This window comes from Gambusia affinis, linkage group LG01 (assembly GCF_019740435.1).
Source record: "Gambusia affinis linkage group LG01, SWU_Gaff_1.0, whole genome shotgun sequence".
Lineage (NCBI taxonomy): Eukaryota > Metazoa > Chordata > Actinopteri > Cyprinodontiformes > Poeciliidae > Gambusia > Gambusia affinis.
The window spans coordinates 33,681,970-33,708,636 of NC_057868.1; the positions used below are offsets into that span (position 1 = coordinate 33,681,970).

General features: G+C 36.9%; 1 protein-coding gene and 1 pseudogene across 2 annotated transcripts in view; both read left to right on the top strand.

Annotated features, from left to right (window-relative positions):
• LOC122844519 overlaps window positions 1–1,991 on the top strand; it is a 33,312-nt pseudogene extending 31,321 nt beyond the window's left edge.
• LOC122833198 (chemokine-like protein TAFA-1) overlaps window positions 1,759–26,667 on the top strand; it is a 34,396-nt gene continuing 9,487 nt past the window's right edge. The window contains exons 1-2 of one of the 2 annotated variants that reach the window (XM_044120610.1): window positions 1,759–2,305; window positions 3,210–3,354. In XM_044120610.1, coding sequence (XP_043976545.1) covers window positions 3,213–3,354 — 142 coding nt within the window. In that variant the 5' untranslated portion in view covers window positions 1,759–2,305; window positions 3,210–3,212. The remainder of the gene's footprint in view (window positions 2,306–3,209; window positions 3,355–26,667) is intronic. The other variant, XM_044120601.1, reaches the window with a different exon arrangement.

Consider the following 26,667-nt stretch of genomic DNA (forward strand, 5'->3'; position numbering starts at 1 on the left):
TTTGATGCCTTGAAATTGGCCTCTGTCTCTTAAAGAAACTGCTCTTTCCAACGCTCTGCATTCAGCATGTCATCACAGTTTTTTCTATTATGCCGTTTGCAACCATTCAAGCAATGGACTGAGAAGCATTCTCAGTCCAACGATTCTCAGAGCATTGGACTGAGAAGTACTTGATATGATAAAATCAGCAGACTTGCAAAACCACCTAATTTCTGCTGCCGCTAGTCTGGAGGAGCTGAGGCTGGAGACTGCAGCTCCAAGGAAGAGCCTTGTGGAAATAGGAGGCGCTTTGAAAGTGCAAGTGTTTAGGCAACCCTGAATGGCTGCCATCAGACACTAAAGGTGCCTGATGGCTTTACATAGCTTTACATCTTGTTATAATGTTATTCCCTAATCTAAAAAACATGCCTGGACACAACTTGAGTTTATATTTATAGCACATTTCAGTGACAAGGAAAGTCTCTTACAGCATAAAATATCACACACAATTTGTTGATCAAATTTTCAGTTACTGCTAATCAAAGCCAACTCTGAACAGACTTGATTTAAAGGAACTCATTGTTTCAGCTCTTTTGCAGTTTTCTGGAAGTCTGTTCCTGATTTGTGGTGAATAGAAACTGGATGCTCCTTCTTCATGTTTGGTCTGCTCTGCATCCCCAGAACCAGAAGACCTGAGTGGTCTGGAAGGTTGACACATCAACATTTCTTAAAAGTGTTTTAGTGGTAAGCAGTTCAGTAACTTGTAAACTAACATAAGTACAGTATTTACAGTGTATTCTCTGAGATACAGGGAGCCAGTGAGAGGGTCTAAAAAGTGAAGTGATGTGCTCTATTTTCCAGGTTTTAGTGAGAACACTGGTAAAAACATTGCTAAAGTGTTAATAGAGGAGCGATGTGATGACACCCTGAAGGCAGAAAGCAGGACTTTCTTAAAGAGACAGAGACCTATTTCAAGGTGTTAAATTACTAAGCCAAATTTCTTTTAAGTCATATTTGATATATACAACAATGTTATAACAACTGAACACATATTTTCTTGATTGCTATTAAATGATTCCATGTGGCTGGAAAACACATAATACAGCCTCTTTTAGGGAAAAAAAAAAATATTAAAGCATGCTTTGTAAATGTGCACGCTTGCTTGTTATGTGGCTTTTGTTTTTAGATAATATGGTGCAACAGCTTTATTACCCAGATTTGAAGTCTCCCAAATTTATTAGGAAAATATGCAATGGTCAGATGAAGGTAATGGTTCTACTCATTTTAAAGATTATACAAAGATAAAAGATTGTTTTCTAAAAAAAATAATGCTACACATCACCAAAAAGAACACCGTCAAGTTCCATGACAGTGGAAGCATTATGCTTTGGGGTGGATTTTCTTTAGCTGAAATTGTTAATTATTAGTATTTTCAAATACCAGTCTGACCTCAAAATCTCCTTTTGAACAAAAATCGAGGCATTTCATTTGGGGTGAGAAGATTTTTTTATATACACTGCGTAAGTAAACTGAAGGATTAAACAACCCTTTTTCTCGCTGCCTCCTTTTTCTCTCTAGTAATCCTTCAGAGTTTCTTGGAAATACTTAAAGATTCTTTGTGCATTTTACCAATGTGGGGCAACCGAAAACTCACACAAAAAAGCCGATAGGACAATCCATGAAAGGATGAGCAGCCCCAGGAGAAATGGCTGTTCTAAATGTAAATAATTGTTAATCATGTGGTCACAGCAGTGTGAGTGGTGCCAGCTTTCCTGATTTGCAATTGTCAGAAGCATATGATCAGATGGAGTCCCACTATGCCATCTAATCCAGAGGCAGTCTGGCTTTAAGACATGTGATACAGTTTTTACACTCAGCCAAGCTGCACGGGAACATTTGTCTCTCAGTGCTCGCTGAGTGAGGAGGGACTCAGCGAGAGCCGCTGCTCGGAGGCTGCCTTTCACTGGAAGGATGCGGACGCTGGAAGAAAAGATTCCAACACAGTTAATTAAGGAGCGCTCCACACGTGCTTGTAAAATGCGAGAGGGTAAATGAATTCAGTCCCTGGGAGCAGCTCCTCAAGGTGAAGAATTGAAAAGCTTTAAATTACTCTTTTTTTTTTTTTTTTTTCCTGAAACCGGCTTGACGATTATTTCTGAATCACTGGACTGTTGCTATCAAAGTGTGGAGCGGGGAGGCAGAGTCAGTGGAGTTCCCTCCTCCAGCCAAATTCAGAATTCCTAGATGGGATCAACATAACCGGGAAAATGGATGGATTTACAGAAAACTGTTGATATTTTTGCACACTATTTGTTGGGTTGCACAGGTAAGAGCCTTTATTTTGTAGGTTTTGTTTGAAAAACATAAAGACCTGAAACTGACAAGATATATTTCTGAGTAATGCCTCTTTATTTTATGACTTTGCTGTTTAAAATTGCATTATATGTCCTGTGAGAACAAAGACATTTGAAAAGTGAAAAGATGTACAAAAATAAAGTGGTTTAGTACAAGTAATTTAATAAAAGTGGTTTAATAAAAGTTTTTATCTCAGTAAAATGCAGCATTAAAAAAAATTCTGACTGGAAAATTTCACCCTCCTACCCAATTTTCTTTGATAAACATAAGTGCTTTTATAAAAGAATGTACAAAACTACATCTTACCGATGAGAAACAGTCAAATATCATCCTTATGCGTCCAGAACCATTCCTCTGGATCATTTTTTTTTTTTTTTTTGCTATAACTCAAGAGCATGGTAAAACATTACAAGCCTTTTTGATTCCTGTTAACACCCTGTCACTGTCACATTATTCTGGCAGCGAGAGAAAAGGCTCTGCAGCTGGCTTCTTGCAAAATCTTATCTTTCTTTAAGTTTCTTTTTTTTAGTTGTGAGGCAGAGGAGCAAAGCTCAGGATTTGAAGGAAGTCAGCCTGTCAGGGGAAATCTGTGCTGCATGGTAAAAAAAGTCCTCAGGGATCACACCACATTTGCTGTGCTGTGGCTTGCGGACAAGACAGGGCAAACTGGGAAGAAAAAGTGAAGAACTCATACTTATATAATCCTAATCACACATCTGGATGACTAAGAAAAAAAATCCACTGTGGGGCACTGAAGCCAATCACAGGAAAAAAAAAAAGTGGCGAGTGTGATTTGTTTTTGTGTTGAGTGCAGGATGTCACAGGTAGGGAACACAATGTCTGCTGTGTTTGATTCCACCTCTGCTGGTTCTCAGCAGATGTGTCCTGTCATGTCCTGGCTGCTCTGCCTGTGCCTCTGGGTCAGCATAACGGCCATCCAGCTGTGCCAGGCCACCTTCTACGACACCATCCAGCAGCATCCTGGGACGAGGCCCGGCCGGACCACAATTCATACGATTGGTGAGTCTTTATGTGCTTTCTCCTTTGCTCTGGTTGCTAAAACACATATTGTCATTTTCCTCTTGCTACCATTATCGCTTTCAATTCATGTGGATTTCTTATGTGTTTAAATAGAAAGCGGCAAACCTAATTTTGCTCTAACTCATGAAGTTATAGACGTTCCTCATTGTGTTTGACAAGAAGCAAATGTTGAATTTTAACTTTTGCCTGAAGCACATGGTTCCCTATTTAGATAAGTAGTGTTCAAAAAACATATGTGGATCTAAATGTAAGGAAATTAAGAGGAGCTTTTAGAGCATTGATACCAGTCCTATCTTCACAGTGTATGTTGCTTTTTTTTTATGTCCTTGCATTCTGAGTAGTGCATGTACATTGGAATAAATTGTGGGTGAATGGAAGTGTCCCATGACATCAGAGTCTCATTTATATAACTTTTCTATATAAAAAGAGCAACTGACCACCAGAAATTTAATTTCAATGATTCAATAGAGTTGCTTTCAATTTCAAGTGTCCAGCAACCCAAACTGAATGAAGCATTTAGACTTTGTACTGTGAGATCAAGTAACATTATTGAGTCATTATTGTGATATTTTAGTTGAAATTGTGTTGAAAGCAATAAAGCAAATCCTGGAAAGACAGTAGGAGATGTTTTCCTATGCCAGTGAAATGGAAAGAAATGTGTAAAATTGTGATGGCATTTTACAAAAACTCTTTGCGCTCCTACCTAATTTAATCGGCCAGCTGGATTTCATAAATTAGATAAAAATTATTCCAACTTTAGATATTTTAGAGCAGCTTCTTAATAATAACTAGCTGTTTTATCAAAAATAATAAGTTTTTCTCAACTTCCGAAATGTTTTACAGTTTTTTGTATTTTAAAAGCCACCAAAGTTGCAGCAATAATATGTACTCCTCTGTTAAATCACTGCCATGGTAACACCAAAGTGTGCTTTTGATTGGCTACGTCCCAGATGACGAGTTCTCTTCCATTAGCATTTGCTGCACATACAGAACCAAACTCTCAAGAAACTTTTTTTTTTCCATCAAGGAATTTGTTCCTGTCCAATTAAGAAGCAGAGTTGGTAAACCTATTTGGACTGCAGCTGCATAAATATTTGTTTGCATCATACTTCAGGCCCAGCTGTCTGTGTTAGACTAAAGCTGTGAGACGTCATTATATATATTCTACCCGTCTTTGAAATGTGCTTTGCTTCCTCCAATAACTTTTTGAGCGTCCCTCTTTGCATTAGCAGCCCAGTTCCAGAGTGAAACTGAATCCAGACGTTGAAACGTAGAGCAAAAGAGGCTGATCAAATTCTTAATAACAAGTTTGGTTGAGTTATGAAGAATCATATATTTTAAAGCAGCTGATATTGGCTATAAATCTTTTCACTTGGGATTTTCATTAAGATTTGCATCAGATAGCTGGAGAATTTCTATTCAGAAGATCAGATAGACAATGAATTCCCCTGTGCTTTCCTTCTTGAGCGATCCCAGTTGATATTCATGCTAGACTGCTCTCTGTCAATTTGATCTCTGCGATTGTGCGCCCTGTGAAATTGCACTGAATGAAAAATGACCAAAGGATTGTAGACAAACTTTTGTTTTTCTTAGTCAGGGACGTGGGGCCCTCGTCATGGTAAATAATTATGAACAGCACTCGGCAGAGGAGGCGAAGCTGGATGCTGTCAGAACTTCAAAGGCTGATGTAGCTTGCATATGTGTGTGTGCAGGTCCTCTGTTATTTTGCACCTCAAGCATATCAGCAAGAGGTCTGTTCAATACACTCAATATTGTGAGTCAGAAGACTTCCTGTTCCAACACCTTCATTTTATAACCTGTATAGATGTGTGTTGGGAGAAGAAAAATGTAGCGGGAGATACTCACAAATAGGATATCGCCTCAAAAGTGGTCTCCTGTCAACAAAGGCAAATTGAATTAATATTTCAAATGTGCATTCAGGTAAATCTTTGAGGGAAAAAAAAGCCTGTTCAATTTGAACAATTTGATTCCTTCAGGATCTTCAGTTACGGAAAGTGTAAATGCCATGTCATTCCATTTACCATAGTCTTCACTCTTGGACAGATGAGATGCCAGCTTTATGAGAGGAGGATGGGGTGGCTGTCTGGATTGTTTCTGACACTGGGACATTTGTTCTGTGCCGTGTGTGTTGTGCGCCTGGTGGATTGGTGGGAGGATTGGGGTTGACGGGTCATGAATTGGTGGCAAGAAGGCCATTGGTTGCAGACCACTGGGCCAATCATTAAAGGCAGCAAAATGCCACAAGTTCACGGTGGCTGGTATTGCCAGAGGAAATCGAGATTACAGAGGGCGAGAGATCAGTCGTGTCCTTGCCAATAGAAATTTAGTTCCACAGGGAGATGTATCAAAGTAATTCATCTGTAGTGTCTGGATGAACTGCTAAATTGTGACAAGGTCTGTGAACTTTTTTTTTTAAGCTTCGGAGATGATTATGTTATTTATAAGAAATATTTATCTTTATTAACTAAATATTCTCAGTCACTTTTTTAAAATAAATTTTGCCCTTACTGGAATCCTTGTTACAAGCAAAGTGTGCCAGGAAGTCCATTAGCTAGATGACCCTAGAGTAGGTGCTTGTGCATGCTCAGTGATTCGGACAAGGTGCCCTGCTTTTCACCCTGCAGCCTTGCTTACAGATTGCTGCCTGCCACTCTCTGTAAGCTTTGGGCTGTTTCTCTGCCTTCCTGGTGCAGCCAGTGTTGCTCTCTGCGGCATGATTCAGAAGGTGCTGTATTTATTCAGTGCAAAGAGCGTGAACAGTGCTCAAAAGAGAACAGATTGTGCGTGTCGGTGCACTCACAAAGTGGGTAGAGACGTTGCTTTTGGGGTCGCACATTTCTCGACCCTCAAACGTGTGCAGAGGAAAACCCAGATGGTCAATTTTTCCTGTCTGAACCACTGACTTAAAAAAAAAAAGAACACACACACAAAAACTCACTAGAAAGGTAATTTTAAACATAAATAAATCCGCTACAAATCAAAAATATGTTATATGCAGAGCTGACAAATCACATTTTTATTTTTTAAGGAGGGATACATTCTTTGCAAGTAGAGTTACAAAGGTTTCCTTTATGTGTCGAGCAGCAGTGTTTTACCCAAAAAGAAACAAAGCTATTACTGATGCAGAGCATCATGTGTAGGTGTTGGGAGAAAGGACGACAACAATAGTGGCTGCCTGAGGTGGCCTTGCTCCTTTGTGAACTCCCATCCGCCAACAGTTGGCTTTGTGGGGTCAAACTGTTCATAACTGAAAGGTCACTGATTCACAGCTCAGTGCATTTTACCTCCCACCTTGCAGTAGCTGTAAAAAAGTATAGCTTAGAATGAACATTCATAACAAGATGAGAAATGCAGAGCTCCAGACCCAAGGAAGGAAGCTAGCAAATCCCCAAGTGTGCATCATTTTAAGATTTAAATCACAAACACTTCAATCCCATCCATTTAAATTTGTAACTATTATTAAAAAGTTTCGTTCATGATTTTTGAAGTGTTCTATTAAAAATTTATACAATGAAAACAAATATTTACATAAACTACATAAAAAGAGAGACAGGTATTTTTTTTTTCTCATCTTCTGACACTAAGTAAGACTGAACTTCTCTTGTTTTTATTTTAGGTGGGATAACCAGAACAATTTCTGTTTCTTAAATAACAGATGAATAAGAGAGAGAACTTTTATCGGTTTTTCTTTTTTAGTGCTTTTTCATACTTTAAACAATTTAAAGCCCAGATGATGAGATGGGTGCTTTCTGAGCTTTTGATCTAAACAAAGGCACATCTATTAACCACATTCAGCCACAGCTTATGACCTCAGGCAAACATGATACATGTTTTAAAGATTTATGTGCATAAACCACTGTGGTGCTTTTCAGTTTGAGTTCAGGTTGAACTCAAATTCATTGGAGGTTAGCTGTCAGCTTCAAACCCCAAGACCAACTAATCTGGTTTCATAATAATTGAAGACACTAAGCTACAGCATGCTAACTGCTTATAACATTGCCTGTCACTTTGCTGATATTGCACTGAAATTTCCCCATAGAGGGACAATAAAGTAATTTCTGTTCTTTTCTATTCTATTGCAATATTTCAAAGGATTTAACTTTAAAACTCCTGGACGATCATTTTAAATCCACCTGCAAAGTTGGGAACAGGAAACACCACAAACGTTGTCTAATCTCTAATGTACATCTCGAAAAACAACAGTAATGTTGTCATCAATGTTTTTGTTTTCTGCTTTGCTTCTTTATATCTATGCTTCTTTGACAAGCCTGACTTCTGCTTTAATGTCTCCTCTTATGTTTCATATGTTTAATCCTTCATTTCTATTGCTAATGCTTCCTCAAACATCTCACTGTAGATTATGAACCACCAATGATTCTTTCACTTTCTTCTGTTTTGTTGCTCTCTGAACAGTACACAATGCTTTTGTGTTCTGGGAAGTAAAAAAAAAGTAAAATGGAAATCAAAGCAATTCATGTCTAATTGTAGCACAGTTTTTTTGTAGTGTAATTAATTTTAATTTCAAGAGGGAGTAAGACTTTCAGCCTGTAACAGGAAGGATGAACAGCAAAGTTACTATGTTTTCACTTTTTGAGCTTTTAAAATCTGTTATAGAAAATGCAGGATTAGGATTGTTGGCAGCCCTTCAGACATCTCAGAACAGAATAAAGTTAAACAGTTTGTAAAATATGCGTTTGTAAATATTTTTTTATGTAATGCTAGCAACACTAACCTTTGTAAAGGCAATTAGATGCTAAATCGAGTTTTAAAATGTGTACTCCATACTCATGTTGTGTGTTTCAAACAGTAAAATGAACGTTTTATAAAACAGAAAAAAAAAACACTATATATGAAAATTTATTGATGTGTATAACAGTTTTAAACAGAAATTGTAATAATCAGAAGTCAGTTTTGGCAAGTAAGTGCTTCACAAAACCTGTGCAGAACCACTGTAAAATCTGACTGGTGCATCTTTAAAAACCACTCATGTACCTGTTTCTGAATCGGGACAATGTTTTTTATCTGTACACCAACAAAAGAACCACTCACTGGTAAACCTCACACAGAAACAAACATAAAAAATGGATTTTCAGCTGTCACAAACAAAGCTTGTATCTGCTCCACACTGTTTTAGACACTGACAATTTAATAGCCTTATATAATGCATCCTGGAGGCACATTATTTTGACATACATCTTCCTCCACCCCTCCCCTGGACCTCTTCTCAACCAGGCTCCCACTAGTGTCACTGCGGCGTCAATGGGAAGAGGCATTCAGCCTGAGCCTAGGGCCTCTCCACAGCTGGAGCTGAACAAACCCACTTTGTCCAGATGCTGTTAAACATGTTCCTGAGAGAATGAAGAACTGTTAGCCATTAAGTTACATATCAGGACAATCTTCTAAAGGACTTTAAAAAGATTTCCCACTTTAAAAGACTGAAGTTAATCACTTTTTTTTTTTCATCATTTCCAGCAGCTATGAAGTATTCATGCATTCTTTTCTGCTTGCCCTAAAAATATATATATTCTAACATGAATTAATCGTAAGACAATCAGTATCTTAATTATTACTGTATGCTCAGAGCTACACAAGTAGACTTTACACATTCTAGTATTTCCCATTTATTCACTCTTTCAGGATGTGAATTATTCATAAAGAAGATCTCCTCTAAGCTTGTGGATATTTGTTTAAACAGCATGTTTAATTGAAGTCTTTCAGCCAATTCGGTGTTGGAGCTATGAGTTCCCGTCACTTACGTGCAAAATGATTTTTTGTGGCCCACAGCGTAATTAATTAGCCAGCTTTCACTCTCTGAGACTACACCAGATGTTTTTTATTATCATTATTTTTAACCACAGCTAGAGTCTCAGTGTCTTAATAATAGAGGTGTTGACAGCAAGAACAGTTTATCAGCTCTCAGGCATGTTAAAAACTGTATCATTGTAAATAATTTTATAATAATTTTGTTTATCATTCTAACTCATTTCACTCTGAGAACTACAAAAAAATAATGGCTTAAAGCTTAAAATGTGCGTTCAGGCAAGCATTAACCTTGACTGCAGCGATAAGTAGGTAGATTAAAGCTATTGATATGGGCACATAATGACTACAAAAAGGCAAAAGCCTGATTCTAATGATGCTATAAAACGATCGAATTATGTCTTCTGCATATATTACAGAGAAGTTTAGATCTGATGTGGAAAGAAAGAGAAAATGTTTACTACTTGTCTAATTTGTCTCTGTGTTGGGTCTGTGATGGTCCAGTACAGTGATGCCAAATCCTCAGTTACGAAAACAGCTGTTGGATGTCCTAAATCTCACTAGATTTTGCTAAATTACATCATCACTTAATTTGCATAATTGACCACGTGCATGTGATTTATAATAGATGCCTTGGGAGACAGGAATAACGTCATGAGTGAGATATAATCTGAGTAATGTAAGAGTTGCCCAGGATGCTGAGTCACATTCTTACTGTGTGCGATAGCGCAAAATTGCTTCAATCCAATAGTTTGTAGGCTAAAATGTTTTTGTTGTACATGCTCTAAGCCAGAGTGATAAATTTATGATAAAGAGTAAGGTTATAATAACCCAACATGTGAAATTTCTTTGCAATCGAGGAGTGAGGTGTGAACGTCTGCTCTAAGTTCAGCTGGGTGGGATTGGTTAGCTGAGAAGGACCTGGCTCTCTGTAACTGCTTTGGATGAGAGAGAACCCAAACAACAGGAAATGTTGCTTGATTAGTCAGTGGTCAGTGTTTTTGAAAAAATTAATCATCTGAGGGCTCTAAGCATACATATAGCACTAAACTGCTAATAGGAAATAGAACTAAATGCAGTTGATTTATTATTCATAGTAATTTGTGACGTAGACTGTTTAAGCTTCCTGAAGATGCTTTTAATATTAAACAACAAGGAGACAATGGTGCACTGCCATAATGATGTCCATATTTATTAGCAGCAATGCCAGTGAAATAAGTGTAAAATAGACTTTATTTTTATCTCCTTTTTTTCTAGTTTGAGCAGAGTGTCAGTGGCGTTTAACGTTGTAGTTAATTGCTGTTCATTTCTTTGAGCACTGAATATTATGACATCTCACTAGTAATGCAAATGTCTGTTGATCTTAATAAATCTTGACTAACAAAAACAGGCTAGTCTAAAACTGTCATTGTTTCCTATGTTTACTAGACAGTTAGATAGATTTGGATTGGGGACTGATCTGAAAAAGCTGTACTTCAGTCAAAGAAATGTAATAAAACATTAGATATGTATTGCTTCCCTTACTTTGATGCTCTACAGAGAGGCAGAGAATTGTTGTTATATTTAAATTTGCTGTGCGACTCTTTTACACACAAACTGGAAAAAAAAAAAATAATGCAGTGATTATTCATTCCTACAGCATCTTTGACCCATCCTCAGTGAACACACCGTGCCATCTTTTAAATCCTTGTTCAAGGCTTAAATAGAGTTCATCCACACACCACTACAGTTTGAATGATGTAACCCGCAAGCACAGAGTTGATGCGCTAAACCATAAAGTTCCTTAGGAATAGACAGCCTGCAATCACAAAATTAGAACATTAAAGTTTGAAGTGCATGAACTGCCACCTCTGGCCAAATATTTCTCTAAGACATCATTAGGATGGCACGTATGAAAGACCTACAGTATAATGAAGAGGAGAGAGACACATTTTGCCTCAGAGTGACGTTGTTAGTTGATTGTTTCAAACCACTTTGTGTTTCTTGGGTGCACGAAAAGGAGCATCCTCCTGGGGTCATCAATCAGAGTTTTGGGTGCTGGTTTTGTTTGTAATTAGGTGCAGTTTTCTAAATATCTCGCTGTGACAGTTTACATAGCTCAAGGATAGTTGACTCTGAAAACCTGAATTGTGATGAAAGTGCTCACTTTTTGCTTTAATCCAGAAATAGTCCAAAACAAAGCTCAGGCATGCACACAACAGCAAAATGATTTTGCTTCTCTTAGTGTTCTGGAAAGGTAGAAATATTTATTTATGACTGCAAATGAATCTATTATTTCAAAACAGAGCTTGAGGGTATCGTTAATATTTCAGATTAATTAGTAGATAATAATAATAATAAGTAATTATCATACAAAACGTAATTGCTGTGAGTTTGAACAGAGTTTCAAGCAAATACAGAATCCTGTTTTCAATCTCATCTAAATAAAATATATTTGAGGAAAATACAGTTTTTATATTTAGGACCTTTTTGGTCCTACTGTTGTTCATTTTATGCTAATGTGAATAAATCAGACTTTGGCCTAACATTTAACTGCATTTATATTTAATAGATTAATAATTACATAATTAGGGAACATTAAAAGGCTTATTTTGACTTTTATACACACATTCCAAAAGTGTGGAGATAAAAACCCAATGGACTTTAGAGAGTAACTGCAGCTTAAATTAAAAATGAAAAGCATGCTTATTCCATATAGCAGGAAAAATGTAAAAGCTAGATATAATTGTGGCTTTTTAGATTTGCAGGAGGCCCAATTTTTTAGGAAAAGTCATCAGTAGACACAAGTCAAGGTTGGCTTAACTTTCTGATATAATGTTTTCGAACAGTGAGGACATATGTTATCACTTATTCAGGGGTAGCTTTTGTTCTAACGGGAAATTGTTAAATTAAAGAGCAGCCATGTTCACACATAAACTAAAAACTATTCAAATTAAATTGCAATTTTGAAACTGCAAATAAAATCACCATCACCATTTAGTAAAGCATCCTTGCTGTTTTCTCTTATGATGCAAATTATTGTAGCCCAACACATTGCAGCCTACCAACAAACTCCTACTTTGCTAAAGCAAGACATGCACTGATGTGAGCCATCATAGTTTGAAAGTGAACACTGAAAATGTCAACAGATTTGAGAAAAGGCAGTACTGTTAAGAACTGTAACTCTTCAGGACTATTTTCACAGTTTAACACTGCGGGTTAAAATAACACCCTTTGAGATGAAAGAGATGCTTTTTTTTTTTTTTTTTTTTGCCGGTTGCAAACACACGAGTCCAGCAGAGCATACAGGATTGGAAGGCAAGATGCAACTCTACTCTACACTGGCAGTATCATTGTAGCATCTTGTAGTATTGTTTTTTTTTTTCTTTAGAAATGGCAACTTTTGAGTGAATGCAATGCTCTCATTTGATTGACTAAAATTAAGAATTTAGTGATACTGTTTGCACTCAGCTTTGTTACTTTTTAAAAGGATTTAGTTCACGCAGAGCTTCTTAAAAGCTACGGTCTTTGGCTTTGCATGATTCTTTCAATATCCTGGTGTGTTTGCTTGTCTTTCCTTTCTACTGTATGCTGGCAAACAAGTTTGGTGTTGGAGTGTCTTCTGACACTTGGTAGAGCTTTAACACTTCTAAGTGCTTTGCATGAGAAAATGTAAAACAACAACTAAAAAAATAACTTATACTGCAGTGGCATGAAAAGGAAAGAAGCAAAGAAATGTTGGAACAACAGACCAAAATTAATAATGTCACAGTTAATATTATTGAAGATTTTCTAACCTCTATTAAAAGGGACTCAAGGTTTTAGCATTTTTGCAGTTCTCTGGAGTTTATGCCACATAAACGGAGCATTAAAACTGAATGCTGCTTCTCTCAGTTTTGTTCTGATTATAAGGATGCAGATGGAGTAGATTTGAAACCAAAAGACCCAACTGGTCTGATTTTTGATATAACTGCATATCTTTAACGTATTTTGGTCCTAAGCCACTCAATGGTTTATAAACTGATAAAGTATTATAAAATCTATTATCTGATATAAGGAGCAAATATAAAGACTTTGGAACTGGAGTGTTATGTTCTGTTTTCTCAGTTTTAGTGAAGATCCGAGCTGCAGCGTTGTGGATCAGCTGCAGCTGTCTGACATTTTAGGCAGACCTGTGAAGATTCTAATTAATTCAACTAAAGATGATTTTTTAAAACATTTTGTTGGGACATTAGTCCATTAATCCTTGAAATGTTCTTCAGGTGATTAAAAAAGTCAATTGGGTTTTAAAATTATATAGCCAGCAGAAAATAATGAACAATTATCAAGGTAAAAATTCTTCTCACATTTTTACAAATAAAATTGAAAATGCAGTCACTCAGTCCACCTCAGTACAAATCCTTCCTGTGTAAATACACCTAAATTTCAAATTCTTTCACACGACTAAGCTTTTGTTTTCCCTGATATGAGCATGAACATTAAAAAGAATATCTTCTTACATGAACAATTGGCGCCAACTTCCTAATTTTGTATTTCCTCATCTGGAAAACTAATTCTTTTGAAACCAGAGTTGTTATTGATGGATCATTTCATATGACTTTGCTATTGTGAAAACCTATTTTGAATGCTTGGCAGGAATGTGAAATTCATTATCATTACTTAGACCTCATTAAGCTGGAAAGAACCATCTCAACTTACTAATTGGTTCCAAGGGGGAGTAGTATCAGAAATAAGCAGAGTAATTAATATTGGGTTTATAGGGCTCTATGGAAGACTTTATGGTTTTTTTCAACCCTTAGTGCACCATAAGTCTGCTAGCATATTTGCACTACAGATCCAATTACCTTTCCTGCAGAGACTGCGTGTTACATGTGTGAAAAAAAGGGACAAAAGTGTCAATATTACATTCTGGCAAATATGAGCAATATGATGGAGGGGCTGACTGAAAGCTTTGACGTTGTAGAAAAGAATGCAAATTACAAGAAAACGTCTGGCTTCAAATCTAAAACTGAATCCTGAAATTAAACTGCAATCAATGAAACAATAAGTCACTTTCACAATGTCTAATTTAAAATGTCTAGCGACACATGTGCTAAGATATTCCTGTAACATACTATAACATATGGTTTAGCACTTCCTTGTTTGCAGCTGATCATCATCCGGTGACAGCCATGCCACGCTGAATAGAATATCTGTCATGTTTCCCCCGCTGATCAGAAGTCTTGTATAATTATTACCTCTTACTTTTCAGATTTCGTGGCATAAATCTTAAAAAGTTATCAAATCTTTTGCATATCACACACATTCACTTGGCAGCCATATTTGCTCTCCGTGTGGAAGACCAGCAATCACATCAGAGTAAAGTAGCCACTCTCTGAAGACTCTGTGACTTTGCTCTCAGTCTGCTTCCTTTTCTTTCTGCTCAGCATATCTCTTTCATCAGAGCAGGGGATCTGAAAGCACAAAAATACAATTTCGACACATTTTCTAGTCAGGGGAAAAAGGGCCGTAGATGGAAGGACAGGAGCAGCTTGACATTTGAAAATGAATGACATCATACTGACAGGGGATGTGTTTTTATGTTTTCCTTTTCCTTGTTTTTTTTTTTAGAAATCTGCAGAGCAAAGGCATCCAACGAGAGAATAATGTAGATAAAGTGTCTTTGTTCATTTGTGTTTAACAGACATAAAAGCTGCAAGCGGGACTGCTGCTCTCCGCTGTTACACTCAACAAGCCACACATCCCCACCATGAAAACCAAATAACCACAAGACTTTTTCATTTATGAGTACAGCTCCTTGAGACACACAATAGCATTTTGTTAGCCTTGATCAGGGCCAGTATTGCAGTATCCTGTGCTTGTGTTTGTGCCTATGTAAGACAATGCGCTTTGAGGCCCCAATGCAAATGAGTAACTCTCTCTGTATCCCCCTATTTGCTGATTCCTCTGTTGAATGCAGTTTTGATGCATCTTAAAACAACACCGACTCTGCTCTGCGAGTAGTCATTTTTGCATTTCAATAAAGCATCAGCCATCCTTGGCCCAGTGCACAGGACCAATCTTACGGCCTCCTCGTGTGACACGCTGTCAAAAACAGCAGCCATATATCAAGAATTTCTGCATTTTTATTTGTCATGGGCACTGCTCTTTCAGAGAAGCAACGGGTAGTTTTCTGTGCCTGCAAATTGTTTTAAAATTTTCTTTTCCTGAATTGCACTTGCACACGAAAGTGTAAACTTCGGCTAGTGTAAAAATAGGTGTTAAAGCTGGCTTAGTCCTAACTCTTGGTCTATAAAAAGGTTTCTCATTACCGAGGTATCACACAAAAAGTATCTCTTGATGGCTAAAGCATGACAGTCTCAAGACTTTTGGAACACTGTCGTTGCAAAACATACAAATTGCATTGTTTATAGACAGATTTTTACAGTTTTTTTTTTTTAAATGATTGTTTTTCTTTGCAGGTTTGAAAACAAAGCCGTTTCTTTTCTCAGCACTTAACACAATTAGCAGAACCACACACCCAATTAGCAGAACAATGGAGATTATTTGCAAAATGAAACACTTTTCAGAAACAAAATACACTATTTTACAAAAACAGTTTTCTCATAATCTTAAACACATTATCTTACACTGTTCTTTTAAAAGTGTTGATTATTGAAATCTAACACACATTTAGCTGTTTGAGATTTTCTTAATTACTATGATCTGTGTAAAAGTAGTAAAACAATAAATTCACCAAACACTACACAAGACCATAAAAGTCAGAAGTGAGTGATACATTTCTCAACACATTTAGAACAAAAATGCTTCACTCCTAATTTACTTTTATAGTCAGCAGCATGCAGGAAAATTTCTTCTTTTTTAACGGATATTTCAGTTTTTGTTTTTCACAACTGCTAAAACTCTATACACCATCCTCTAATTCAAAATTCAAAGTTTGAGAATACATTTATTTCTTTAATCACTCTATTAGTAAATCCTTAACCTCCTTTCACTTAAATAGCGACATTTCCCTCCACAAAATCATTAGTTTGTACTGTAGACTGCATTTTGAGCTTATTTGAAATTAGAATTCCTGATTACTGAAGTTTAGTTTGTTTTCATTTTCCATATTTTTATTATTATTTTTAAAAGCCTTTTCATTGTATTTTTATAACAGTTATTTCACGGGGAAATTCCCATCGTGATTAAAAATCTTTTTTCTTTTTTTTTAACAAGATAATCCAAGATTGGCAGCAAGATTCAGAGTTCACAAAGCATTCAAGGTAAACAGACTGTAGCGTTCCATCCAAAAACAAACAGTTCCTTCCAAAGATCACTAAAAACAGCCTTAAAATATTTAAGTAACAGCAGCAACTTTAATTTAATCTTTTTATGTAACTTGTTCCAAGAAGATTGGGCAGAAAACTGAAAAGATTTATTTCCAAGTTTAGTTTGGACTTAGGAACTGAAAGTAAAAGTAAGTTCTCAACAAACAGAATATGCTCAGGTGGATTTTCTATTTGTGTAGGCATATAAATATGAAGTAAGATGTCCAAGTATGGACTTATGAATAAAAATTTGCCAATGATGGAGTCTCTGAGTGGCCAAGGCCATCCATCCAGCCCTGTCATACAACGTACATTGACGTGTAAAACAATTTAAACCAGTTATAAATCTTAAAGCTGCATGATAAGCTTTATCCAGTGAAAGAAGACATTTAAGAGAAGCATGAATGTATAAATTGTCAACATAGTCCAGTACAACCATGAAAGGAGCCTGAAAAGATGGACAGGATCTAATCTTTAAGTAAAAGCGAATCCAGATAAATGCAAACTTTATCCAGCCGCTGAATGTGGAGAGTCAAAGAATCATCTATCAAAACATCCTATATATATACACAGTACAGACCAAAGGTTTGGACACACTTTCTCATTGAATTCAATAAGAAAGTGTGTCCAAACTTTTGGTCTGTAATGTATATATATATATATATATATATATATATATATATATATATATATATATATATATATATATATATATATATATATATATATATATATATATATATATATATATATCATGTGACACATTCAATTTTCAGACCTCCAGCCATAGAGTTGAGTGGAAAATCCTCATTTTAAATATCCACATATCCAAATATCCAAACAGCATCACCTTCAATTCATCTGCATTTAAAACAAGCTTGCGGTCAAAAAGATTTGCCTGTAAAACATTAGAAGCTATCTGTTAGGTGATGGGCCAGATCAGTATAAAACAACATCATAGGAATGCGAATTTAATTCTGCATATGACATAATTAAGACCATTTGTATATAATAATAAACAGAACTTACTACTGAGGAACATTATTGAGCATATGGAGAAATTTGGAAGTTAGATTTCCTACTTGAACACACTGGTCAGATAATTTTCAAACCAAAAATGAAGAGTTTCTGTATTAAAACCTCATGATTAAGTGTATCAAATGCTGTAGAAAAAAAATCAACAAAGAGGGCCGCACCATGTTGCTTTATATCCAAAAAAATCTATAAAATCATTAACCACTTTTAGTGCTGCTGTATTGGCACTATGCATTTTTATAAAACTAGACTGAGAATCTGATATTTATGTTTTGTCTGTAGTCATTAAAGGGATTTCAATACATTGTAATCAATAAACATTATGATATGCACTTCCCTGAACACCGTTTTTTTATTGTCCCTTGTAATCACTGGGTATCCAGTGTTTTCATTTTGACTGCCGTGAGGATGATCTGAGGTCGTTCTTTTGTTGTTAGCCCATTTGAAAGTGTTTTGAGATCATTGTTCAGTTTTGCACAAGTCAATGTGTCAGAGAACAAAATTTGAAAAAGAACTTTTGTGTTCACAGTTCAGAAAAGAAACTGGAAGTTGGTTTCAAGAAAAACTCGTTACCATTTCCATGAAACAAGTTGTTCACATGTATTGTTGTAGAAAACACTTAGCATCACTCCAAGTTGTATGACTTGGCAGATTATGCACAGGTTAATAAAGTTGGTTCTTTTCATATATATTTTTAAATCTTTGAATCACGTCTTCTTTTTCTCTACTCACCCTCACTCTCATCGTTCTTCTTTTTTATAGACACCTTCTGATTTGGTCGGAAACAGGAAAACACCTGCCACCATTTGTAGAGTTTACACTAGTGTTGTAAATGAAGCTGTCATTATTTTTTTTTAAAAGACATTCAATACTTTCATGTACCACTCCACTTAATTTCTGAGCTAATTTGTGTTGATTTATGTGTATCTGTTTATTAATTGAATTTTTACCTACATTTAATGTGCATTTTATTTCAATGGGCCCATTCGAAAGGAGAAAAACCCTACTGCGCACCATTGATACTTATTTTCCCTGCCGTATTTAAACACTTTCTCATGCACTGTACAAATTAGCGATTAATTATTATTTCAATCTTTTAAACAAACACTCAAGTGCTAAGTCTTTTCCTCGCCATCACAACAAATTTATCACAACAGTTTATCAAGCAATATGTTTCTTGCTTTTCACCTACCGTTTATGTGTAAGATAACCACAGTACTGCTGGGACTACAGATGCTTTTGCAGAAGGCAACGGGGGGAAAAAATAGTCACTCAGTTTGACACCATGCAGTCACATGTTTGGTGCCTCTCACTGGTTTCCATCTGCATTAATTTGACATTCTCTAATCTGGCGCTCCTGTTTCCTGTCAGCGACCGAAATGCTGCACCTTGCTGGCTTGGATGTCTGCAGAGGGCATGCACAGAGGGGAAAAAGTGGAACCTATTATGGGTCACCTTGGTTGTGTTTTCCATTAAAAGGTGACAGACGTGGTGTTCTAATACACAGGCAGCAATGGTTTGGGGACTGGGCCCTGCTGTCTCTGGTAAATGACTTTAAAGCTACAAAATAATTAACCACAGGACTTGGAGGACTTGCAGGGGCTTGCATTTGACATGGGCTCAGCCTGGTGTGTGTTTGGAGACATTCAAATGTCACTTGCTTATCAAGATTGTCACATGGCACTTGTCTGTGAGCATACACATTCAGTGCAGGATATACTCATAGTATCATCTCCTGACAGTCACCTGAATCCAAAGTCTCAGGAGAAAAACTGGTTATCTGCTAAATTGAGTCCCCAAGGCTTTCCATTGCAAGTGTAACTACTCTAAGTGCGAGTCTCTCTGACATGAGCTGTTTTCATTCAAGTCAAACATTTTGCAAACATTAATTAGGTTTAAACCAAATGAAATATGGTGTTTCGACCGCCTGTGTGTATTGTTCATACAGTACATTCACTGACTTGAGCTTGTGGAACAGATGGTAGAAAAGCGTTGCCATTCAGAGGATATACTTGCTATCAACGTCTCTGGAGACAGGCTCGTGGTCTAGGTTCATTACAGTAGACAGCAAGTCATTGCATACTTATTGCATAGTGACATTTCTATTGAGACAGACTGACCATTTTCCTCTGTGCAATGGCTGTTTCATCACGTCTGAAGAACCATTTACCGGTCCCACGTGAACCCTTTTCACATTCATTAGGCAGGCCGAACAGCACAGCGACAGAAATTCACACCCGGTGCTACTCATTCATGACATGCATGATTTGACAGCATTTGCCTTCATCTGGACTCACTTGTCCATAACTTATCAGATTTTGAAGTAGGTATTACTGACTCTGAAAATGTGTTGCTTTCTGAACAAGGGGCTCTGCTGATGGCAGGTGTTGTTATTTGCATGTATACTGTCATTGCATTAGCTCTGAAACATTTGAGTGTAAAATATAAAACAGATGTCTCTGTTAGTAAGTGTATTTTTGTGAATATTGTTTGAAATTGAACATGCCATTTGACTTTGCTGTTAGTTACACTTTAGAGAGAGAAATCATTGGGCTATACCCCATAAACTAGATCACCTGCACCAAGATTAATGTAAACAGTCTTATCCACTTTGGTTTTCTTAAACTGAAAAACGTGTGTAATAAAGCTGCTAACAGAAAGGACATTAGTTAAATTACTGAACCATTTAAAACACCCTGAACATTTGTTAAATCCCCACGTTATTTATTCATTTTAGTTCTTTTCAATTGAGAATCAGACTTCCTTTTCCCCAAGTTCATAAAAATGAGACCACACACAGGCCAATTTGTCTTTGCTCAGTCTATGAAAACAAGAGAACGTATCATTCTAGTAAGACAGATGTGTTGATTTTCATAAGACAGAACCTGACAGTGAATGACAAAAAGTGGCTGGGTGAGAAGCCAAGTTTATCATGCCATCGACCACAATGGATGGTTACTGGGGTTATAAAAAAGATGTTTATGGAAAGCCACTGTTTTTTTAGTGTGAGATTAAAATACTACAATTTGGGTTTGTGAGTTTCAGCTAGTGTCAAAATTTAAGTTTGCACTAAAAACGTAAGTGGACAAGTTGGGTTTACTGACAATACAAATTTTGATGTTTTTTCATATTTAAGATATCTACATTTGAATGCAAATTTTAAAAATAAACTTATTTAGATAACATTAACAGCTACTTATCTGCTATAGCATAACCATCCATCCATCCATTTTCTTTACACCCTTCTTCCCTAAATGGGGTCGGGAGGGTTGCTGGTGCCTATCTCCAGCTGCGTCCCGGGCGAGAGGCGGGGTTCACCCTGGACAGGTCGCCAGTCTGTCGCAGACAGACTGGCGACAGACTGACACAAAAACATACAAGACAAACAACCATGAACACACACACTCATACCTAGGGAGAATTTAGAGAAACCAATTAACCTGACAGTCATGTTTTTCGACTGTGGGAGGAAGCCGGAGAACCCGGAGAGAACCCACGCATGCACAGGGAGAACATGCAAACTCCATGCAGAAAGATCCCCGGCCGGGAATCGAACCCAGGACCTTCTTGCTGCAAGGCAACAGCTCTACCAACTGCGCCACTGTGCAGCCCCTTATAGCATAACCATTGGAAGTAAATCTAAGAAATGTGAAATAATATTTTTGAAAATTGTGACATTTTATGTTACAAAATGTTCTTCAGCTTTCAAAATGTTTTATCCAGTTTATGAGTTTTAATAATACCACTATCTTCCAGAATAATGTAGGATATTGAAAACATTCCTTTGTGTAATATTTTGTTGCATTTTCTTGTCTTGTTGTGAGTCAGGATGAAGAAAGGGGGTTTTACAGATAGAAAGGCAGATGTTCTCTATCATATCAAAATGTTTTGATAAGGATGTTTAGGACACTATACTATTCCTGCTTCTAGAGAGTTTTGTAATGTTGTCTAGTAACATGTATTTAGTTATTTTAAAAAATGAGAATATTCTAGTGTTTGCATATACTTTGGTGCTTGGTTTTCTCCCTCTGCAGAAATCCTGTCAGCGACCTTCATATATACAGTCCAAGACCATAAGAGTTCATTCGGGTAATGTGATTTAGTACCAGCAGTTAAATCATCTGGTCAGGAACCACAGATATACTTTTTATATTAAAAAATGCTGATGCTACGTAAAGTTTTCTACTTCTGAGGAACTGCTGGGGGTTTTTTACAGCTTGGCTAGGATGTGAATAGAACAACTTTTCCAGTAATCAGTTCTTCTGTTTGAAAGAACAAGATGCCTCAGAGAAAAAAAAGCCACAAAAACGACTGTATCAGTGCAGTGACTGATGCCGTTGGAGCTGATTGGTCGGTTCATATATGTGTCTAGATCTCTCAGGTCAAAACTCAATCTCAACAGATTACATTAGGTGTCTAGCACAGGTTGTCATGGTGATACAGTCCAGTAAAAAAATAAAGCAAACCAGCTTTGAGACACTAGAAACCCAGAATTGTATGTATATCTGGTACAGACTTTTATATTTGTAGCTCAAGCCATTGGAGCCTTCAGTCAAGTTGCTGGCATTAAAAATAAACATATTCTCTTAAAGCACACTGTAAGTCAGGGAATCCTGCAAAGACTTTATAAAAATAATAGAACAAATGTTTTATCACTCTATTAATTAAATCTGCAGCTGGAGGTCTTTTAAATTTAATTGTGCCATCCAAAGTTTTGAGTGGTGGTGGCAGCAGAAGGCACCTGGATGACAGAAACAAACTTTTATTATAAGAAATAAAAGGCACAGGACCAGTAAATGTACCGTAATCTCCCGACGATAAGCCATTACCTTTTCACATGGTTTGAATACGGCAATGCAGCTAACGTACGTTTTTCTACCAAAGAGTCTTGAAAGGCTTAACTGCCGAGTGATCAAAAGTACAGCACAAGGTCCAGAGCAAAACAAAAGTGACATTAAGAGCAACAATAAAAGAGAGAATTAGAGACTGTATGTGAGTGAGTTCAAATCCGACACTGATGAAGACGACTTCTTCAGTGCGATCAATGATTTTTTTCGGTTAGGCTATTGTACTTTAAATTTTTTAAAAATTTTTATTAAGGAGCTGTGTTACAGGAAATCTTTGGTAAAAGCATGTTTTTGAATTCCCAGTATGTATTTTCACAAAAATTTTAAAAAAATGTCTTGGACACTTGTGGCTTATAGACAAGTGCAGCCAATATATAAACACGTTTTTCAGCTGTGCTCAGTAGTCTAGAAATTACGGTAATACTTAGTTAATCTTTTTTCATCCTCTGTCCCAGAACAAACAAGACAAACTGAGTGATAAAGAGCCACTGTAAACCTCCAGATGTAAATACTCTGATGGATCTAATAAGTATGTGTTCTCTTTCACCGCCACCCAAAGGATGTACAGGATAAATATTGAGAATAAACAGAGGATGGGAAAAAAAGGGCTAACTTTCCAACTATCTTGTGAATCATCTCTTGTGAGCTAAAAGTATTGCTACACTGTTACTAAACAAAGTCTTGTGCAGGGAACAGAAAGCAGAACCACTTGAGATTGCCACTAATTTAAGAAACAGAAAAGATACATACACTGACTCACAAATATATAAATATAAACCTAAAAAGAAAACAAAGATACAATGAAATATCCACTCATGAAAATTAGACTGACAGGAAAACAAAACCCACAGCGCACAGACCATGTTAATATATATTTGAAATATGGCTTAAATCTTTGTCTCGTGAAGAAAATATGACTCAGAACCTAATTTAGTGCTGCTTTCTTATAGCCAGAGGATAATAGGCTCAAACCTCACCTCTGATTTCTTCGTAGAGTCTACAAGTTCTCGTCAGATGATTTGCTGACACTTTATTGACCTTAGGTGCGAGTAGCGTTGTGGGGTGAGATAATATTAGATAGAGAGGTCTTAGAAGGTGCTGACAGTCTGCCAAAGCAGAGAGATCGTGGTACTGTCTATAGGAAATGTTCCATTTACTGCTATATTGTGCTCCTGTTAAGACTCATCAGTTTTTAAGTTATTTTCCTTTTAAACTGGATTAAGTGCTGTTGTGTGAATAGCAGAGTGGGGCTCTTCCTGAAGAGCATGACATTATGTGCAAAGGGTCAATATTTTCTGGGAAGTGTGCAGTAATTAGTTGTGCAGCACATTGGTGTTTGGAATATGACCGGAAGTCATTTACACACACAGTGTACAGTCATTGTGCTACTCTATTTTTTTTTTCTGGGAAGCAGACATGAATAAATGATGATACAACGAGCCTTTGGGCATAGGCTTGTAAAATGCCTCCCACTCAACCTGCTAAGGTCTGAGACACCTTGACAGAATCAGACACAAAATAACTAATCCTGGGAATATGGCTTGTTTTTAGTCAGCAACTGCACACCTTGTGGTAAATTGTTAAATCTTAACTGTCTGTGTGGTTTATTTCTTGTTTCCTTTAATGTTTGTCTTCTATTTCTTTGCTCCTTCTGGGACATTATATTTTTAATCCCACTATTGTTTGTTTCACATCTTGTAATTGGTGTTTTGTTTTTCAATCGTGCACCTCTTTTTGCTTTAATCTCTACATATCTATGGATTGTATTGTTTCATCTTTGTGCAGGGATTTTGTCTTTATTAATTTCAGATTGTATGTTGTTCATTTTGAGGCTATGTTACAAACTTGAGGAATTAGTTTGTTATAGGCATAACAAAGTAGCACATAACACATAAAGGAAAATAATGCATGGCTTTAAAAACTGTGCAAATAAAAATGTGTCTACATTTAGATTCAGCACCCTTCATTCAAACAGCTGAATCAGAAAGTAAACAAAGTCCACAGAATGGCATCACCGTAAAACTCGGCCTCAGTCTGCCAGCAGCTCCTACACACACAACCTGGATTTCTACTGAAAGTAGAGGCTTCACAGATGCCAAAGATATAAGTTTTATCACAACCCAGCCAGGCACTTAAACTGGGGCTCACGAGGTTTTAAGTGATTTTCTTTTTACTCCAGGGGTTAGACAGTAATCATGTCTGTGTGTAGTTGTGAAATTAATTAAAGAAATGAAGTTAATCGTGGTTAATTCATGATTAAAGAAGGGGGCAAAGACATTTTTCATAAAGCCGGCCTGGGTTGGGTAGCCTTTTTTCAGTTAGTATAAAAAATCACTATATTAAAAATGGTCTTTATGTTTACTCTGGTGACCTTTTTCTAATATCAAAATATAATTGAAGATATGAAACATTTAAGATTCACAAAATGCACAAATAGAGACATATGTAAGGATGTAAATAGCTTTTCATTGTACCTTACAGTGTGGGTCTATTGCAAAAATTCTGAAAATGATACATTAAAGTTTGCCACTGTAATGTAAGAAAACACAAAAACGTTTTAAGAAATTCTCCATGGAGCTTTTGAATCTATTAAAACCAAAATATGGAGCATGATAGACCAAAGAAATCGGGAGCATGAACAGCATCAGCATACACAGCAAAGCATTCATTTTTCTCTGAATTTTATTTTTCGCAATCAAGCCAAGAACAGAAAAATCAATGCCACACATGACAGAATAGCACAAAGTCATGACTTTTCCCTCTCAGCCTGAGCTGAAAATGAGCAAGCCATGCTGGTGTTCACCTTTTTCACTGACAGTGTCTGTTTTTATGCTCAGAGTAATGAAGAGACAGGAGGGAGTGTGCCAACAAAATCAGAGCGGTTCCACTTGTGACCTTTTGCTTTTTAGTGACCTGTGACCTTATGAATGACAATTTGTGCATGACCCTTGTTCTCTGTCAATCATAATGTGGCTGCCTAAAGGCAACACAAGCACACACTCGTACACACCTCGAAGGTGTTTGTTATTTGGCAGGTCGACTTTGCTCATTGTCCCTGATAATAGGAGAAATGGAAATACAGAAAACAATTATTCCCTTGCATGGTTCCAGCCCACACCTGAAGAAAGCATTCAAATCTATCCGTGTTATTCTTCCTTTTCCTCTGAAATATTCAGAAGGCAATGACGAGCTCTTGGAGCATGAAGCGTGTTGCACTAGCGGGTTGAAATCATGGGTGAACTTGAAGAGCGCTAATCAGTGTTGCATTGCCTTTGTGCGAAGGTACCAAACGCACCTGCCGGCTTGAAAATACCTCACCAATTTGCATTTTTATTTGATTTTAATATATTCTTCAGAGATGATGATTTCCAAATATAGAGTATCCCACGTTCTTTGCTCTGTTTGCTAGCAACAAGCAATGCAAGTTAATTCTGTTGAGTAGTGTGTTTTTAATAGATCAAAGAAGGAATCTGGGGCTGTCTTATGCAATTAAGGCGATGCATTAAGAAGAACAAACCCCTGTGGGCTGTTGTTTTCAAATGATGCCCCACTGCTTCCACTAGCACATAACGGTTAATGCTGTGCCGACATGCCCTTTTGTTGAATGCATCAGACAGCATGGCACATCCTAGCACACTGACTTCAAGATCAGAACATTTTCAAATATCAACTGACAGGCTGTTGATATTTTCGGAAACACAGGTAAAGCCACAAAACTTCACACACATGGCCAAAAGCAAAGAATTATTAATCCCGTCTTTCCAACCTTGCATTAAAATTCCCCTGCCTTTCTCTTAATATTGTTAACCCCCGCCAACCCCTCTTACTGACACTTTTATTAAAAGCTCTCACTTTAGTAATGCTAATTAGTACTTGTTGATTATTTTAACATGAACATAATTTTATCATGCAGATGCACTGAAAACCTGACCGAATGGAATAGTAAATCCAGAGTTAAATGCAATAAACTTTGTGATGATCCAACTACCTTAGCAAAGGGCATGCCAAGTGATTTACTACGAAGAAGGTTATGTGAGGCTGTGTTAATTATCCAGCATGAGCTCACTGTGACTCACAAAACAGTGACGGTTCATGTGTGAATGGAGGTCTGGATGTTCCCCTCCTTCTGCGGCCTCACACACACCAGGATGCCTGGACCTAAACAAGAAAGACCCAAACTCTCTTGACAAAGACGAGCATGCAAAAATGTAACCGCAACTCCCAGGTATGACCGACATATATTGTTTCCTCATTAACCATGTTTGAAAAACCATGTTTGAAAAATTTCCCTCTTTTTGTCTCCCTCTTTTCAAACAGAAGCTCCTTTATGACTTTATCTG